Raw genomic sequence first — 16356 nt, 5'->3', positions numbered from 1 at the left:
GGTTGCCCTGGTGTCTGGGAGGAATAGGGGTGGGGGGAAGTGAAAAGGTTTTTTTTTTAGTTTGCATTTTAAAAACTGCCTTTTGCTGAGTGTGTGGGGGGCTTCAGTTGGGCTTTTATGTAGGGGGGGGACTTTGATTTCTGGGTTTTGAAGTTGGTTATATTTACTGTTCATTTTGCTGCTTATTCTTCTGGAGAGTGTTTTATCCTGTTGTGGGTAGTTTGTTTGGAGTTTTATAGTACCTGTTAATTTTATTAAATTCACTTGTTCTTCTGGTGGTGGGGGGGGGCTGTATTCCCCTGTTGTTGGGCTTTCTTTACAGAAGTTTGGTTGGTATTTTTTGCTGGGTTCTGTTTTCTGTTGGCACAGAAGTTTGGTTTGGTGTTCAATTGTTGTTGGTTGTTCTTCTTCTGGGGGGCAGTGTTTGTTGGGGTGCTTGGTTCAGTTTTTAACTTAACCTAGTTGTGTTTGGGTGTACTTTTTGGGTATCCAGAAAGTTGTGAAGTGTGAACTTTTAAAAAATGTTTTTAAGATAGGCTAGTTGTAGGTTTTCCCCATAGAGAATAATGGAGATTGGAAGTGGTTGGGGGCACCTTCTTGGGGGGGAGGTCATAAAATGGCCCTGGGGTTCAATCTTTATGAAACTTGGGGATAGGGCTGCAAATTTGATGTAATTGGGTCCAAAAATGACCTCTCCATGCCACCATAGGAAACTCTGGTCAAATTTTACTGAATTTGCTCTGTATTACTGAACCAAACTGGAGAATAAATTTGGTATTCCTTGAATTCTGATTTTTTTTCCAGTTCAGCATTACCGAACTAAATCAATCAATTTTTTTCCCCTGTGCATACCCCTAGTTGAACCTATCCTTCTTTACTCAGCCAAGTATAAAACGGCAAAAACAGACCAAGGGCAACTTTGATCACAAGTAAAGCAAACAAATGTACTTGTATTTAAAAGCAGTTCACTTTTATTTAAAACTCTAACCCAGTTTAAAATGAGTTATTGCGGTGGACTGGTCTGAGTGCTAGACTAGGATCAAAAAGCCCCAATTTCAGATCCCGGTTTGACATGAAACTTACGAGGTGATGTTGAGCCAGTCATTCTTTCTTAGGCTAACTAGTTTGTTTTGAGGATAAAACCATTATCCTCATTTTAGAGGATAGTAAGTTTTAGATGTTTCCTGAATTTCTGATAGCAGAGGGTTTTTTCCCCCCTGGATTAAAATCTGCCAGCCTTTCTCCTGAAAATTTTCACTTTTTTTTTTTAAGCATAAATCAGGCACTTCCAAGAGGTTTTTTGTTTCTCCATGTCAGTTTTTGGGGTTGTGTGTTCTTTGAGGGGATATAATTCTGCTGTCTCTGCACTGGGAATGATTGGATGATCTGATTTACTCACAAGAGTAAATGATCTGATTTACTCACAAGAAAAGTAAAATGACAGCCTGAACAACATTAAAAAGAATATTAACAAGAATGGTCCAGAATTCTTTATGGGAAAATATTTGTTCGGTTATAGCCAAGTAATGAATGACTGAATGTGGTGGACAAAATTAAATTCATCTGAAAGTTAATTCAGCATGTCTAAAGGATTCTCTCTAGGTAATCCTTTAACTTCTTATATTCTGGTGATAAGATCAGCACTGCTTTCCCTGCTGAATGAGGCAGCTAATACATCATATCCTCTCCCCTGATTTTGGCCTTAAATCATATAACTATCCATTCTGCATTCTATTCATATTTATAATAAAGCTTTGTTTTGCTTCTGCTATTATTTATTTTATTTTACTACATTTATTTCCAACTTCATTCTCCTCTCCTCTATTTTTTCCTTCACAAATACCCTTTGAGGTAGGTTAGGCTGAGAGTTAGGGGAGTGCAGTTCGGAAATCCGATTTGGGAAAAAGTCCTGAATTGGACCCTATCCGTAAAGATTCGGGATTTCCGAATCAAAGCACAAGGTAAGTGGGTGGGGGTGGAGGGGTTGCCCCAGGGGGGGTGGGAGAGTCGCTCCGAATATTTACAGAGCATACCGAAGCAAGTAAAATATCACAATTCAGAAGTGGGAAACCTGAATCGACCTGGCCCTGCACACCCCCTACTGAGAATATGTGACTAGCCCAAGGTCACCCAGCAAGCCTCTACAGCAGAGTGCAAAATCAAACCTGGGTCACCCATATCTTACAGCTAAGCTACAAGAGACGAATTGCACAAGGAGCACGTGAAGGGAGTTGAAATCTTAGCCGGGAAGCTGTTTTAAAAGAAATCGAAAGGCTTTGTCTACAGAGCAAGCAAAGATCTTTCCTCCCATGCTTTGTTTATTTCCTCTTCGCCTCCTTGAAGGGGACATGAAACTGACAGAGTCTTACAGAGGCAAAGAGGAAATTAACAAACCCTATAAGCAGCCATCTCCCTGGGTCTGTAGGGAGGGAAAATTGACAAAGCCTTCCAATCTCTTTTAAAACTCAGCTTCTTGGCTAACACTGCAACTCCCTTCTAGAGATGAACACAAAATGGGGAAAAAAGAACCCCGAGTTTCGTGGTTCATCACGTTCAACAAAATATGAACCATGAACTTTAACAAAATTGTCCCATTTTGCAAAACAATTCATTAGGTTTGTGATTTGTCAGACCCTGGGGCCCTACAATGGCCCCCTTCATACCCAGAGATGCCAAACTCGCAGGGAGACTTTAGCAGGCTCTCCTCTAGTCATCCCCCAAGTAGCTCTCTTCAGGCTCTCTTTGGTGACTTTTCCCTCCCATCCTCTTGGACTCCTGCTTTCTGCTGCTGCTGGAAGAAAAGTCAAGCTGAGCAGATTTGCTTTGGTTTTCCTCTCTTCAGGATCCACTCAGGATCTGCTCCAGAGAGCTTGGTGGTGGGTGGGAAGGTATGTCAGAGCAGCAGGAGGACAGGAGGTAGAGAGTCAAGGAAGGGCTCCTGAAGCTGTCAAGCAGTGAGCAGTGGCAGAAGGAGCTGCTGAGGCTGCTGCTGCCGCTGCTATTCCACCATCCCATTCTTATAAACAGAGAAAGGAAACAGAAAGGGGAAGGAGTCTCCAACTACAGTTCCCAGGTAAACTTGCACAGACCCACATTGCTCAGCTCTCAGGTTGGCAGGGAGAGCTGCCTATTAAGGTTATGTGGGCTAAGATTGGTGTTTCCATAGCAACAAAAGGTCTGCAAATATTCCAGGCCTATGTTGCCTAGGGAATCACTGGATTGGCACCGGCCTGTCAGGCATCACGAAGCATTCACAAATCAAACGAATAGGCCCCAAAAGGCGTGGATTTCGTAAAGAAAACAGCCCCACAAAACACATTTTCGCGATACATGAATTGACCTGATTCATCATGAAATTTGATTCATATTTCAATTCATGCCCATGTCTACTCCCTTCACGTGCTCCTCCTTATGTAATTCCTCTCTTGTAGTTTGGCTCTTAGACGATTACTCTTGCCACTACAACTATGTCTAGTTCTGTGAAGGAGCCTCTGTACTTGTAACGTATCAAAATACATTTCCCCCTCTTTTAACATAAGCATTATACCCCAGGAGGGAACTAAAATGCCACTACATACATGCACCAATACATGAAATTTGAATTCTTTTTTAAAGTAATATAATAATATATGACTGCACACAGACAGGGTACATTTACCGTTTTTCATCTGCAACACTGATACCCCAACTAGAAAATGAGGTACATTATAACGCCATAACAGAACTGTTGGTATTCCTTGACAAGTAAATTAACTAAACAATTAAAACAATCTACTCAGATCCAAAAGGTGCAATTGTAAGCAGAGTTACATGCTTCTAAGTTTATTGCACTTAACAGGCTGAGAAGAGTGTATCTCTGCTTAGGATTGCATCGCAAAGCACCCATCTATCAAGAAGGTTAGTGCAACCTCCTTGCACGATTTTACACTTCAGTCTCTAGTGGTGTTAAGTCTGCCTTCTCTTCCTCTTGTGAGTAATTAGATCATTCAATCATTCCCAGTGCAGAGAGACAGAAGATTTATAACCCCCCAATGAACATACAACCCCAAAAACTGACATGGAGAAACAAAAAGATAGCTTCCTGGAGGTGCCTGATTTATGCTAAAAATAAAAAAGCAAAAATTTTCAGGAGAAAGGCTGGCAGGGTTTAATCCGGGAGGGGGGGGGGGGACACCTCTGCTATCAGAAATTCAGGAAACATCTAAAACTTACTATCCTCTAAAATGATATTCACATAAACCTCTCTAGCACCGAGAACAGTTTCCAGTGGATAAGTAGGCTTATTAAGTGCTACTCATCAGACACTCATAACCATAATCAAAGCATGGGGGGAAATAGTCAAAGCGTGACATCAAAGCAGAGTAATATTAATATATCCAAGGTCCCAATTTCTGCATTTGAAATTAAACCAAATGTTAACGGTAAAGCGTATCCCATATTAAAGATTAAGAGATCAAAATTTACTGGCATATATAGATGCTTGCTAGGAATGAATAACCATTGCCATCTATATACCATTTCCGTCACTGCACATTGGCAGCAACAGAGAAGTACCGATAGAATTCTGCCCAGCTCACGGGTGACTGAACCAGATTCCTCTGGGGCAAAATTAAGCCAGGCTCTGAATGGGTCACCTAAAAAAATTTAAATTAAATAAAATTTTAAAAAATTACCCCACTTTTCCGTTAATAAAATTAGGACTGTGTATATATAGATTTTTAAAAATGTATTCATTTACATTATTTATAGTCTGCCTTTCCCACTGAGACTCATACACAGTATGAGTAGAGTCCGTTTCAAGGACATTTCAATGAACAATGTAGTAGGATCTACAAATGCAAATTTGCAAAGATTTAAAACCAGAGTTACAGAAATGCTGAAACAGAGCCTAAGGAATCCTCTGCCATACAAGCTGGTTGGGCTCTTCCTGGGTGCTGCTCGGGGTGAAAAAGGCCATTTGTTGGGCTGTTATCCTGAATGGGGTTGGGGTGAGGAGAGGAAAGCAAGCCGATTGCAAGAAGGGGAGCAGGAAGCTGGCAGAGTTATTAGGGGAACCATGTGCGGAAGAGACAGGAGAAACCCTTCTTTTCTTCTCTTCTCCCCCCCCACCACTGAGATTTTCTTCTCTCCCCCCCACCACCTCCTTGGCCTTATATGGGTTTATTTCCCCTTCCTTCTTCTGTCTTCTCCTCTCCCCGCACCCACCCAGTTTCATCTCTTGTTAGTGTTGTTGTTGTTGCTTTTGACTAAACAGGATTGGACTGTACAGTTGAAACCTGAACAGAAACATGTTGGAATCATCATTTTGGAAAGCTTGTGAAACATAGGAAGCGCCTATAGTTCACTAGCAAACCACAGGCTTAGCGTCCTGTTGAACAGCATTTCACAAGACCTTTCCCTGAAATGTTTGTTTATTTCATTCATTTATACCCCAATTTTCTCCCTAGTGAGGGCCTGAAGTGGATTACAAGTCAACATTCTCCCCTTCTCCATTCTATACTTACAGCCCTGTGAGGTAAGTTAGGCTGTTTGTATGCAATTGGCCAGATGGAGGATTGAGGATTCAAACTGGGTCTCCTAGTCTGACATTCTAACCACTGCATCATGCGGCTCTCATGTTGTAGAGTTTCTATCAGAGTTATGCATAACTCTCACTCTGACATTTTGAGGTCAGGTCCATCTCCTGTGGCAGCCATTTTGTGGCTGGCTCCACCTCTTATGGTAGCCATTTTGAGGTTGTGGCCACAATCCTTTGTTGAAATTCCAGTAGTCTCCATAGACTCAAAAAAGTTGGAGGCCTCTGTTTTAAACAGTATCATAAGCCATCCTGGAAAAAAAGCAATAGTTTCCAGGCAGGAAAGTAAATGGATAAGATTCTTTGGATAACTTGTTGGAATTGTTCTTGATAGATATAATATACAAAAGAAACATTTAAAAGTCATCAAAAGTTCAAGCAAAGACAATTACGGGTTTTCAGTCCAAGGTCATGCATTCTCCTGTCAAACTTGCTCAATAAATCTTTTACCATAAGCATCTAATAGTTTAAATAAACATCAAAATCTCTGAACAGTGGTTAAAACCTCACTCATCCAGTCTGTATATCTCAGAGAAGTTGCAGACTTTCACTGCCTGAAAATAACTCTTTAAATTGCTGGAATACATCATTTTCTTTTAACGTTAACTGGCAAAAACAGATACAAACTGGATCTTTAAATTTTCTTCTGTTAGAGACTCCCAAGGCATGTGCCCCTAGGTAAATTATGTAGCAGTCATGTTCAGGCTAAGCAGCTAGTCAGTGCATGGATGGGAGACATTTCTTCCACAATGGAAAAAAATATGAGATACAGATCTGGGCAAAGTGATAGAGAGAGCAGTAGGTGACCAACTCCAGATCTTCTTGGATAACTCTAGCGCTCTGGACCCTTTCCAGTCTGGATTCAGACCAGGGCATAGGACAGAGACAGCACTAGTAGCATTAGTGGGTGAGCTCTGTCTGAATATAGACAAAGGCCACGCCTTCTTATTGCTCATCCTGGATCTGTCTGCAGCCTTTGACAAAGCAGACCATGCCATCCTGTTGAGGCGTTTAAAGACAGGTTTAAACCGTTTCTCATGGAACGGACTCAACGGGTTGCTGTCGGAGATCATCTGTCTCCAGAATGGGAACTATCTTGCAGGGTTCCGCAGGGCGCAATCTTATCTCCTATGTTATTCAACCTCTACGTAAAGCCTTTAGGAGAACTCATTCACAGCTATGGAACTGGATGTCATCAGTGCTTTAAGTCTGTGCTCCTATGTGCTACCTGTGCTTCAAGTATGATCCTACTGGTTAGTTACATGTTGTTTAATGTCAGTCCTAGAATTGCTTATGTTCGGTTTCAGCATTTCTTCAACTCTGTATTGGATTCTTGCTAATGCTATGTCTTTGTAAACTTGTATTTATTTACCCTATGTCATTGTTTATGGAAATATCCTTGATATTGACTGTATTGATCTCGCACTGTAACCCACCTTGAGTCTCGGTGAGAAAGGCGGACAATAAATAACATAAATAAATAGATAAAAAAACAAAATCTCTGCTTTCTCTACTTGCTTCACAAGTCCTTAAAAATTCTTTTTGCAGATCAACTCAGTGTAGAAATTAGTAAGGTGAGAAAGAGATGAATGGAAGAGAAACAATGGCTCCGGCTCTCTATGTCCATGTTCACACATCTGCTCTAGAATCAAGAGGCATATTCTCTTTCCACCACACCCTCCCAAAACTGAACATCAAGCAATCTAGGAAAGGGGGATGAACGGGGAAGAGCTGTAGTGAACATTTCTGCAAACTGGAAAGCATCACAAAAACCTTGCTAGGACTTCCTAGAGACAAGTACCAGAAAACAACAGTAGTTAAATCAACTTGAATTGTTCTCTCTATCCAAACTCCAAAGGAATGGTCCCTATACTACAGAAAAGAACATACTTCAATATCTAGAATGTAACAGTTTACAGGAGTTGTAGAGCCTGTGAATGGCTGGGATCTCCAAGATTCATTACATATAGATAATCAATTGTTAATCTAAAGGGACCATTCTCTTTCCATATGACCAGGCTTTGTCAACTTTAAATGAAATGTAAATAAATATATATAATTTAAATGGAATCGATATTGTTATCCCCTATGTAATAAAGGTGCCTTGACCTGGATAGGCCAGGTGAGCCTGATCTCGTCAGATCTCAGAAGCTAAGCAGAGTCAGCCTTGGTTAATAATTGGATGGGAGGCCTCCAATGAAGACTAGGGTTGCAGAGGTGGCTCCTGGGGGGTTTCCAGCCTGAGCTCCCTGCTACCAGCTCTCCTGTGCCAGGCCTTGTAGCCAGGGCTTCTCCTCCTTGTCCCCAGTTCCTTTATGGCCAGGTTTGTCTCTGCCTCACCCTCTGCTCCTCCCACGAAGCCCTTTCCTGCTCTCATCCTAGAAGCCACCACCATCCTGCCTCTCGCCCAGGTGAAGCCAAGCCAACCACTAGTCATGGAGGTGGGCTCGCCACTCAGCCAGGGTACCTAATCTCAGCCTGCACCCTCTAGCTGATGTCGGAGCCACCCACACCCTCACAGCCGACAGGGTCACCCCATGCCCTTCCAGTCAGATGCTGGGGCTCTCTAACTAACCACAGCTGGCACAGCCACCCTACCCCTGTCAGTACACCCCATCCAGACTCCAGGGCCATCCACCACACCCATGGCCAGTGAGTGGCTTGCCCACTGCCACAGGACTATTGGCTCCTGGGATGACCTCTGCAAGACTAGACTCCTGCCCCTTCCAACGATGCCTTCTCTTCCCATATAAGAGGACCTGCGTGTAGTGGGTTGTGCTTCCAAGACCTAACTTCACAAGGTATTACACCAGTTTTGAGTGGTGCACTAGCTTCCCATTTGCTTCCAAGCACAACTCAAAATGTTGATATGTTCCTGTAATGCCCTACATAGCCCACGATACCTGATGTAACATCTCCCATATATACCAGTTGAGAACTTTGTCCAAGGCCCTGGTCTGAGGAGTCTCCCCCAACAGAGAGGAGCTGAGGGTTCACCAGAGACAGAGCTTCTTCTATGATGACATTTAAACTATGGAATGTCTTCTGCCTTCCCAGGAGAATTTCGCCCGACATCACACTTGCAAATGTTTATGCAATGACATTTTTAAATTTATCACGTCTTTAAAAAACCCCTATGTCCTTTATCTTCCTGCCTTAGTTTCTACTTAGTTCAAGTTTGGTAGTTTTCGCAACTGTCTTTTAATGAAGTTTTACTGTGATACTTTATTACGAGAGAGACAGACAGACAGACAGACAAACCTTGCTGGCGAGGGAGTTAAAAAGTTTTGGCACCACGACTGAGAAGGCCTTTTGTAGAGTTGCTACTCATTTCGCCTCAGCTAGCAGGGGCACCTGAAGAAGGCCTCGGAAGATGATCTGAGTGGACTGGTTCTTAAAGTATGCTTGTCCCAAGCTGTATAAGGCTTTAAAGGGCAATGCCAGCACTATGAATTGGGCCCAGAAGCAAATTGGGAGCCAGAGTAGATGGAATAAGACTGGAGTGATATGATTCACTCCAGTCAACATTCTGGCCGCAGCATTCTGTACCAACTGTAGTTTCCAGACAGTCTTCAAGGATAGCCCCATGTAGAGGGCATTGCAGTAATGTAATCTAGATGTTACAAGGACATGCATCACAGTGGCAAGATCTTTTCTGCCCAGGAAGAACTGCAGCTGGCTAGTGAAAGACACCCTTGGCCATCGCTGCTACCTGTTTATCCAACAGGAAGCCCAGGTCCTGGAGCAGCCCCAATCCCAGCCAGAACAGGAGATATCCCAATCCAATTACACTGCAATCCTAAACAGAGTTACGCCAGTCTAAGCCCACTGACGTCAATGGGCTTAGACCGGAATAACTCTTCTTAGAATTGCACTGTTAGTACAAGTTTATTCAGAGTGTTAAATTACCATCCATGCTTAAATCTTTTAGTGCGTGCCTGCCTACAGAATTCTCTTATTCCTTATATTGTGGATAGAGAAGAACCCATGTGCAAATGTCAAAATAAAAAAGGCAAACTTTTTCAAAAAGCAAGCTTTACAAATGCCTTCTGTCCCATGTAAGGAACTCATGGTTTGCTGTCTTTTTCTGGAAAAATGCAGCAAGATTTTAGAAAGGTTAAATCATGTTTTCAAGGAAAAACTAAATCCTTCAGGCCAAATTCTACGATGTGTGGGGCACGGCTTCAACTGAGTTCCCTCCAATAAGTGCATGTGTAGCAGATGGAAGATTTTCACATGCATCATATACTATATGCTGCCTTTTAACAAGTTCCAATTGTTGAAGCACTGCTGTTGTTGTTATTTAAAAATAACAAGTTGTCAAACACAATCATTAAAAAAACTGACTGTATGCTGCACGTGTTCAGAAATAAGCAAAAATAACATGTGCAGTCAGTGCTGAATGTGTTTTGCCTGTTATGAGCTCCCATGTGGCATTTCAGTCAAATTTTCATTTTACTTGTAAACTCTGATAAATACAGAAATCTCACATTAGAAAATTCAATTTGCATAAATCCACGATCTTCATGCTAGTGCCTAATCTAAGCCAGATGTGTTTGATTGTTACAGCCGTTGCTAAAAACATTTAACCAGTTAAATTCTCCAAAGTGCCGTGTGTAGCAATCTCATTTTGCAAAGAGCTTCAGAAATGCATCCCGTAGGCACACATTGTTCTGCAAACACCATAGATCGGCTCCCGTGACACTCCCTCCTCCACTGAATGTATTGCTTCCAGGAGGAAGGAGAACAAGTTTGGTATACTGATCAAGAGCAGCAGGACTCTAATCTGGAGAACCGGGTTTTATTCCCCACTCCTCCACCTGAAGCCAATTGGGTGACCTTGGGTCAGTCACAGCTCTTCCAGAGCTCTCTCAGCCCCACCCACCTCACAAGGTGACTGTTGTGGGGATAATACTGACATACTTTGTAAACTGCTCTGAGTGGGCACTAAGTTGACCTGAAGGGCAGTATATAAAAAGAATGTTGTTGTTGTCGTTATTCCATTAGAGCAGGCACTTTTCTTCAGAGCAAAGCTCCTGCTGCAAGAATCCCCTTAGCAGAAGAGGATCACTGGATCTAATCCACTGGGATCTTTCTACAGTAATAAGTCCAAAGTCCAAAATAGTTGTGTCTATAGCTATAGGCTGTCACAAATTTTCAAAACATCAACTAATAAACAGTTAAATCCAATATCACAGTTTGAAAAGGTTAATTAAAATTAATTAAAACAGTACAGTATACCACGCTATCCCAGGAATCACGAAACAGCCTCATCCAATACCACCTTGGCTGCAAGTGCAAACCGAGAGACTCTGTAGGACACATGGTTATCAGTGTCAGATAACAAAAACACAATCTTCTCAATTTCAGAGTATGTGTTTGTGACTGATATTCTACAGTAATAGGTAAATGTCCTAGCATTCCAGGACATTTTCCAGGAATTCTGCCAATACTTATTAATAAGTGATGAGGCTGCTAGAATAATATAACTAACTGCCATCTTCAATGGTGTGGCGGTCAAAGTGTCAAACTAGAATCTGGGAGGCCCCAGAGCCAAGCTACAAGTGACGCCTTACACAGGTTGGACACTCGTCAGCTTCCCTCAAGTTTTGATGGGAAATGTAGGCATCCTGGTTTTACAGCTTGGCTCTCCATTACAGCTGCAAGACCAGGATGCCTACATTTCCCATCAAAACTTGAGGGAAGCTGACAAGTGTCCAACCTGTGTCAGGCGTCACTTGTAGCTTAGCTCCCAGTTCAAATTTGCACTCTGCCATGGAAACTTGCTAAGCGGCCTTGGGCAGTTCACTCCTTCTCAGCCTAATTTACCTCACAAGGTTGTTGTTGAGAGGGCAATATAGAGGTACTGCATACAGTACAGTAAGTTAATCATAAAAAACTATAAAATCAGAGGTAATTTAAAACAACCATTAAAATAGTTCAGGCACCTTCTATGTATAGGCCACTTAAAGACAATCAGCACCTTCATATGAGCCATAGCATGTGGGCATAGACGTGGCCGAGGGCAGTTATGGAATAGGTGACTGCTTGCCTCTGATGCACTAAGGAAACCATACAATGTGTTGATTCATAAACATGGTACATTCTGTGCCACTAAGTGCCATCTGACATACTGAAAGTTTCCATCAACAAAAGTTTGTCAAGTAAAGGAGGTTCCTTGGCCAGCTCTTACCATTTGCATTAAATAAGAAAACAGACACTGACTGTCACTTCTTTACTAAAATCGAAAAGAGTCCAGTAGCACCTTTAAGACTAACCAACTTTACTGCAGCATAAGCTTTTGAGAACCACAGCTCTCTTCGTCAGATGCGTCGAAGAGGCGCATCTGACGAAGAGAACTGTGATTCTCAAAAGCTTATGCTACAGTAAAGTTGGTTAGTCTTAAAGGTGCTACTGGATTCTTTTCGATTTTGCTACTACGGACTAACACGGCTAACTCCTCTGGATCTTCTTTACTAAACTTTCATGTACTTTTCTGTCTACAGTGTTACACTGCTTATTGTTATTCTATTGTTATTGGAGATTGGCCTGTTCGAAAACATATTTATCGATTCTGGCTCCAATATAGTAGTTAAAATAGTGAAGATAAATAGATAATATGACTCAACAGTGACAAGCAATTACTGATTTTAAGCCACAGTGCAGGTGTTGGGGGTGGGGCAGTCTTCAGAAGGTCCATGAAATGGTCATAATTTTTTTTTTTACTTCCTTGCTTGTTATTTTGAAATTTGTTTTTGTGAAAAATGCCTTTTTTATGATGTAACTAGAATAAATATTAAAAATAAAAACAAAACCACTCAGCAGGGCAGGGCTACCTTTGAGACAAAAAAGAGAAAACAGACACTGACCTGTACATTCATGCTGCAGCCCTTTGCCATAGTAGCCTTTCTCACAGATGCACTCAAACTGCCCTGTGTGGGTACCACATTTGCAGCTTGCCATAATATCACAGCAGTTTTCATTCCCATCACAAAGATAAGAGCAATAGGAAATATCTTCTTGAATATAACTACCAGAAGGCAGATCTGTAAATCATACGAGGAGGAGGAACTAGTGAGAGTTGCACAACACAACACACAAGCAAATTAGAGAGGATAAACACAACAGCACATCTGCAGTGAAAAATTCACTTATTACACACATGTTAAAAGGTTCTAAGAATTTTTCTCGTATTCAGGTTTCATACTCAAGTCTTGAAAGGGCAAATATTGCTATAAAGCAAATATTGCATTGCAGCAAGCTCACAGCATTTGCAAGGTTTATACTTAATTTTTTGTATATTTGGATTTTGTAGCGTTGTATTCCCAAGGAACGAATTTCTTCCAGTGTCTCGGATTTTTGGTTAATTAGCTATTATTAAAGTTATTTTCTAATTAAAATAAATAGTAAAATTAATGCATTCTTTTAAAAAAAATCATAGTGGTTACGGATTATTTATGACTGCCACAAAAGCACTCCAACAGAGAACCTGATGCACTGTGTTCAGAAATGAAACAGGAGGCAGAACAAATTCCGTACCTTCGTGAAGGGCCCTGCGAGCTAAGGCTTCAAACTCTGCAAAACTGTGGAGCAGGTAACAGTGTTCGTCCTTTGGATGAGAAGCCATGTCAGTCAGTTCTCGAATGTTGCCTTGCCATATCCCAAAAGTGAAGATCTCCACACCAAATTCACGCAAGGATGCTGCAATGGGCCTGGGATCCCCTCCATTGGAATAGCCATCCGTAATGAGGAATATCACCTTGGTAGCATTTGTACGTGAGTGAAGCAGTATTTGCTACAAGAAGGAATTAAAAAAAATAACATCTTTAGCCAACTATTAGCAAGCTGATGACCTGCTTATGGTCATCAGCTGGGGTATGTGCTCCCTTTGCTCATATTTTGTGGGACTACACACAGCATAAGGTCATCTCTGTGTTAGCAGACAGTGTGGTTAACAAGCCAAATACTGACTCATATTTCGCATGCTTAAAATTCAGAATACAGATGCTCTAAGTATATCAACCACTCAGCTCTAAGTATATCAACCACTCAGCACATGATGCTGCCTTACTTCGTCATGCCATTAGTCCATCAAGGTCAATATGGTTTTTCTGGCTGACTGAGGCAGTGTTGTGTCATAAGCAAAGGTCTTTCACATCACATCATCTACTACCTGATATTTTTAAACAGGAGATGCCCAGGACTGAACCTGGGACCTTGTGTGTGCAAAGCAGATGCTCTGCCACCGAGCCACATTCCCATCTTTAACACAGAAACAATATTTCTGCAACTGTTTAAATAGTTTATTACAGTGCAATCCTAAAACAGACTTTCACCCTTCTAAGTACTGGACTTAGAAGGGCAAATCTGTTTAGGACTGTACTGCTAATATGTTTTGAGCTTTTTTTCTCTTTAGGAGTTTGTTGACATTCTAACTGCTTTGGGGGGGGGGTGTCAACACTTAACAGAGTCAATTACCCACTAAAGTTAATTTGCTTTACTTAGGAAGAAGGGATTAGAGATTGAGTAAACAAATGTAAATTCTCTAGTCCAAATATATATAAACTGCTGTATGCAGCTTGAATCCCACAGAAAATTTCTGCTTACAGAAGGGATTTTTAAAAACTGATTCTCCCTTCCCAGAGGCAGCATTTTGGGGGTGACTTTGGGATGCAACAGGAAGTAAGTCCCATTCTGTCATGACTTCCCTTGACCAGCCCAGTGGATCTGACTCAGAGCTAAACTACAAGAGACAAATTACACGAGGACGCTCACATGAAGGGAGACACAATGTTAGCTGGGAAGCTGAGTTTTAAAAGAGATCGGCTCTGGTAATTTCCCCTCTACAGAGCCAGCAAAGATCTCTCCTTGGAGGCTTTGTTTATTCCCTATTCGCCTCCTAGAAAGAGAGGTGAAACTGACAGAGCCTTTGGGAGGCAAAGAGGAAATTAACAAACCCTCTGAGGAACCATCTTTGCTGGCTATGGAGAAAGGAAATTGACAAAGCCTTCCAATCTGTCTTTTAAAACTCAGCTTCCAGGCTAACATTGCAACTCCCTTCACGTATGTGTCCTCGTGTAATTTGTCTCTTGTAGCTTAGCTCTCAGAATACTGAGAGAAGAGCCTGATTAGCCAAGGACTGAGGACCGAGAGGTCCAAGGGCCCGGGGAGGGCCTGACGCTGCACAGGCACCTGCTGACCACATTCCAGTAGTGCCAGAATCCTGCAAGGAAGACCTTGCCACTGACCTCTGACCTAGCTACTAGGCCTTTGCTGGGCAGGAAGCAAACCCTACGGATCGCTAAGGACCCTTCCCACTCCACAAGAGTAGCGTCAATGGAAAGTCCAGGCCAATGTAGTGCCAAGGAGGCAAAGTGCCAGAGTGGCTGTGTGCAATCCTAGCCTGGAGCTGAGACTAATACTTCTTTGCAGGATCCTGGCCAAAGCACAGCACATTCTCAGGAGTAACCATCCGCTAGATGCAAGCCCCGCACTCCAACTTCTTGCCTCCAGCTCCAATGGAGCTTCCCAAGCCTCACCAACCAAGCCTGAACTCCAGGTACACTAAACCAGCCCTGCCTGCAGTCTGCAGGACACATTCCACTGATGGAAATCCCTGTCATCCGTTGGGTTTTACTACATGAGCCAAGCTTATAAGCATTCACATTTTCCCAATAAATTGTAGTAGCTTATAATTATATCAGCCTATAAAACTAAGCTCTCTTTCACTACATGACAATTTAATGGTTTCCCCAATACTTAAAAAAACCTTATCAAATCACTTTATATGTGACAACTCACACTGGTAAGCATGCACACACGTACACACAAGAGGCAGAGAGGACAACAGTTTTCCAGCTGATGCTGTAAAAGCTGCTATTCATTCTATTTCTTATGTTTTTATTATCCTCCAAATTCTCCTTCCCCCCCAAACCAGCAAAGCAACATGTCCTAAGTTTTGTCACATGCTATTTAACTATCCGTGCAAACAGCATCCCACATCCACTGAATCCATCTGGTAAACCTGTTGGTCCACAATCTGCCTTATTCCTACATTTCTTGTGTCTGATTCTTATGTGCCCCCCCCCATGAAGTTAAAAAAAATTTGTTCCCTGTAATTGCTTTACCATCTTCCAGTGCCTACATCAACTTATGTGCAATGCAGTGTACTGGACCATCAAGGTATAAAGCTTTTCAAGGCTTCATAAACAAAGATCATAGTCAGTCTTTCGTATGCTTGCCATTTGCCTGCCCGTGGTGGATAAACCCCTGTCCTCAGCTCCAATCCTCAACTCTCAAGAAACTGAGGAGTAGGAGAAAAAAATGACCCAAAAACTGCATAGTGACGTTCTAGGAATTTCCCCATGCCTCTATGGTCTTTACCATAATGGCTGGGCGAAATTCCATCAGTATCACCCCAAATGACATCATGTCCTGCCCAAACTCCACCCTTCCCAGACATTGACCTCAAAATCTCCTTGCATTTGCCCAGGCAGTGTTGGCACTCCTAGTCTTAGGCCTAAAGCCAACATCTGAAGTACCCCTTTTTTTCTGCCATCCATGCCCTTTTATCAAGGACATGTCAAGAAAATAAAGTGTTCTTTCAGTGAGGGAGTGTCCCAAGCAGAAGAGAAGCATGTAGATATTCTGAAAAGCATTTACAATTACAAAGGATCCATTTTAGAACACTTGTGGCCAAGATACAGTTTACTGAACATTACATTACATTATTTTGTGATCATATATTTTTGTGCCTGACTTTCTTTGATGTAATAATAAGC

The 16356-nt window shown here is 42.0% G+C and overlaps 1 protein-coding gene across 1 annotated transcript in view; it reads right to left on the bottom strand.

The window, feature by feature from the left end:
* Positions 1–13217, bottom strand: part of SVEP1 (sushi, von Willebrand factor type A, EGF and pentraxin domain containing 1) — a 313507-nt gene extending 300290 nt beyond the window's left edge. The window contains exons 1-2 of the mRNA XM_054986548.1: positions 13115–13217; positions 12445–12621 (exon numbers count right to left, since the gene is read on the bottom strand). Coding sequence (XP_054842523.1) covers positions 12445–12621; positions 13115–13202 — 265 coding nt within the window. The 5' untranslated portion in view covers positions 13203–13217. The remainder of the gene's footprint in view (positions 1–12444; positions 12622–13114) is intronic.
* Positions 13218–16356: the final 3139 nt, after the last annotated feature.

Source organism: Eublepharis macularius, chromosome 8 (genome assembly GCF_028583425.1).
Source record: "Eublepharis macularius isolate TG4126 chromosome 8, MPM_Emac_v1.0, whole genome shotgun sequence".
Lineage (NCBI taxonomy): Eukaryota > Metazoa > Chordata > Lepidosauria > Squamata > Eublepharidae > Eublepharis > Eublepharis macularius.
This window is presented reverse-complemented; position numbering and strand designations above follow the sequence as displayed.